Source organism: Penaeus chinensis, chromosome 32, assembly GCF_019202785.1.
Source record: "Penaeus chinensis breed Huanghai No. 1 chromosome 32, ASM1920278v2, whole genome shotgun sequence".
In the NCBI taxonomy this organism is placed as follows: Eukaryota; Metazoa; Arthropoda; class Malacostraca; order Decapoda; family Penaeidae; genus Penaeus; species Penaeus chinensis.
Window position 1 is genome coordinate 9,064,151 of NC_061850.1, and position 2,500 is coordinate 9,066,650.

General features: G+C 64.1%; 1 protein-coding gene across 6 annotated transcripts in view; it reads left to right on the forward strand.

The window, feature by feature from the left end:
- LOC125042397 (focal adhesion kinase 1-like) overlaps nt 1–2,500 on the forward strand; it is a 48,874-nt gene that overhangs the window by 26,132 nt on the left and 20,242 nt on the right. For 2 of the 6 annotated variants that reach the window (XM_047638021.1, XM_047638019.1), the window contains one exon: nt 1–2,441. This exon is cut by the window's left edge. The exons of the other annotated variants lie outside the window; for them this stretch is intronic. In XM_047638021.1, the coding sequence (XP_047493977.1) occupies nt 298–2,441 (2,144 nt within the window). In that variant the 5' untranslated portion in view covers nt 1–297. The remainder of the gene's footprint in view (nt 2,442–2,500) is intronic. 6 annotated transcript variants of the gene reach the window in all.

The window sequence follows — 2,500 nt, forward strand, 5'->3', positions numbered from 1 at the left end:
ATTGCAAGGGAGCTCCTGCACTGAGATAGCACTGCCAGGCCTGCGGCGCTGACAGATTCCGTGACGATTGGACTGGCGCCCATCATGCGCGGTGGGCGGGTCCTCCCGATGCCCGGAACCCCGTCAGCAGGAGCGAGGGCGCGCGTGATGTGGCTTGAGGGCACGCCAGAAGCTGGGCACTGCTCGAAGAGGATTTGGCCCCGTGAAGGACACTCTCCCGTGCCCGCGTCTTGAGGGGGACGGGAAGGAGCATGCCCCTGGCGCCCTTCGAGGACGCTCGGCGCGACCCGCTCCTAGATGAAGGTGCCGGAGTGGCTGCTGAGACTCCGTCGAGGATCGGGCGGCGACACGGGGGGCGGAGGGGGAGGGGGAGTAGGAGGAGGGAAAGGCTCGCGACGACGACGACGACAAGAGGAGCAGGAGGAGGCGGACCCCCCGCCCGGGGCTGCCTCCATCAGCACTCCAGTTCTGGTCCACTCTACCAGCCACTTGCTGAGTCCTTTAGTAAGTGGGGTAGGAGAGGCCCCCAGGCACCCCCGTGGCGGCGGCTCCGTCAGCACCCCCGTCCTACCGCTCGCCTCGGCCGCGCGGAGGGCTGGCAATGGTGGCGCTGGCGCCAGGTCGCCGCCCTCGGCCGCCGTGTCGATGCACGCCGGCTCGAGGGACAGCCACCTGCTCCCCGGCAACTCGTACTTCTTCCAGCGTGACACAGGCGTTCGCCACAGCGTCAGCAGCAGCAACAGAAGCACCATCAGTCAGAACAGCTGCAACTCCGTGTCTTTCACGCCAGACAAGCCCCCGCGGCCCACCAGCGGCAGGAGGACCGACTTCATCTCGCGAAGTAGCGTGTCGCCCACGCCCACAGGGAAGGACATCGCCAAGACGAATCAAAAGAACTCCGGGTTAAGGAGCTTCAGCCAGAGCACCAGGAACTTCCTAAGGGGCGGCGGCGGCGGCTCCTCGGACGCTGCAGGCACCCCCATTCTCAAGCGCAGTCAGAGCGTGAAGGCAGGCGAGGGCCAGTCCGTGACCCCGAGTAAGCCCGCCGACAGGAGAAGCCAGCGACAGGATGCGACCTACGGAATCATCAACGGCAAGAAACAGCCCGCCTCGAAGGAGAGTCCGACGACGCCTTTCCACTTCTTCAGGCGCTCCAGCGTCAGGGATTCTCATCGGGTGCCTTCTGAACGCAGTAGTATTCGGTCCAAGACGAATTCAGGGCCATCACAGATCCCCGAACCTTCCTGGAGGAGCAAGGGGACGCCGTCGACCCCTGGAAGGAGCAGTGGCGTCCCGGCCAGACCGCAAAGCATCGACGAAGGCACCGTCAGTAGGTCATGGCGGAGACAGTCTGCTGAGTCGCGCCAGGCGCTACAGAGAAACTATTCGGCCAGAGTTCTTCGGGATGCGAACAGCCAGTCTGCAGGGCAAGGTTCACGCGGCCAGACGAGGGCAGGATCTGGCCCCTCGGAGTTGCAGTACGCCCGGATCCAGACTGGCGGCGACAAGAGCGCGGGGAAGCAAAAGACGAAGCTCCTCCAGCAGTGCAAGTGTGGCGTGAACAGTTACTGTAATCAGTGTAGAAGTAGTATGAAGGCGAGCAGAGAAGAGGTGAGTAACTGCCCCAGTGCAACAAGCAAGGAAAACTCTTTTGCCAGAAACAGTGTGCGGCGAGCGAGTGCGAGTCAGAGAGTGCAAGCGGAGAGACCGAGGGAGGGAATGCCGCCAGCGAGCGCCGCCCTCGAGAGGAGGCCGTCCGTGCGCAAGGCTGTCGAGACGTACGAGCAGCTGCAGTCGGTGCGACGCGAGCGCGATAGACTGCAGAACCGCCCGACGGCCTTGTACATTCCCGTGGACAGGGAGCAGGACACGGAGGACGATGCTGGCCGGAAGGACATCAAGGAGTACCTCCTGGAGTACGATGAGCCTGGGAGACCTATATCCGTGGCCATCGACGAGCTGATGGCGAGGTCGGCCGTGGCTCCTCAGCTGCCCAAGAAGAGGAACTTGTCCCCGCCGGCCGAGGAGGCCAAGAAGAGGTCCCACAAGGGCGCGGCAACGGCGTCCGCGGCCCACGTGTACGCCAAGGCCCAGACCTCGCGAGCGAAGAGCGCCGACGCTTCCAACAACGGGGTGCTGCAGACGACAAGAGCTGACCGCCGGCCGAAAACAACCGGCTGTGAAAATGGCCATCACTGGCATCGGAAACCCGGCCCTGCGGTCTCCGGGAATCCGATCCCCGAACGGCCGGCCCTGACAAAGACCCTGGACGCCAGTCCCTCCGAGGTGGAAAGCCTGGAGGAGGTGTTGAGGGCGCTGGAGGGAGAACACAGGATGCGCACACTACAGGCGGAGGAATCCAGTGAGGACGATTTCGTTGACCTTGATGAGATCCTGGTGGATTACGACCTCCCGGGCAGGCCGTCGGCGCGACCACGCAGGTAGTTAGTTTGTCAGTCAGTCAGTCAGTCGCCCAGTCGTGCGGGCGGGGATGCGCGTT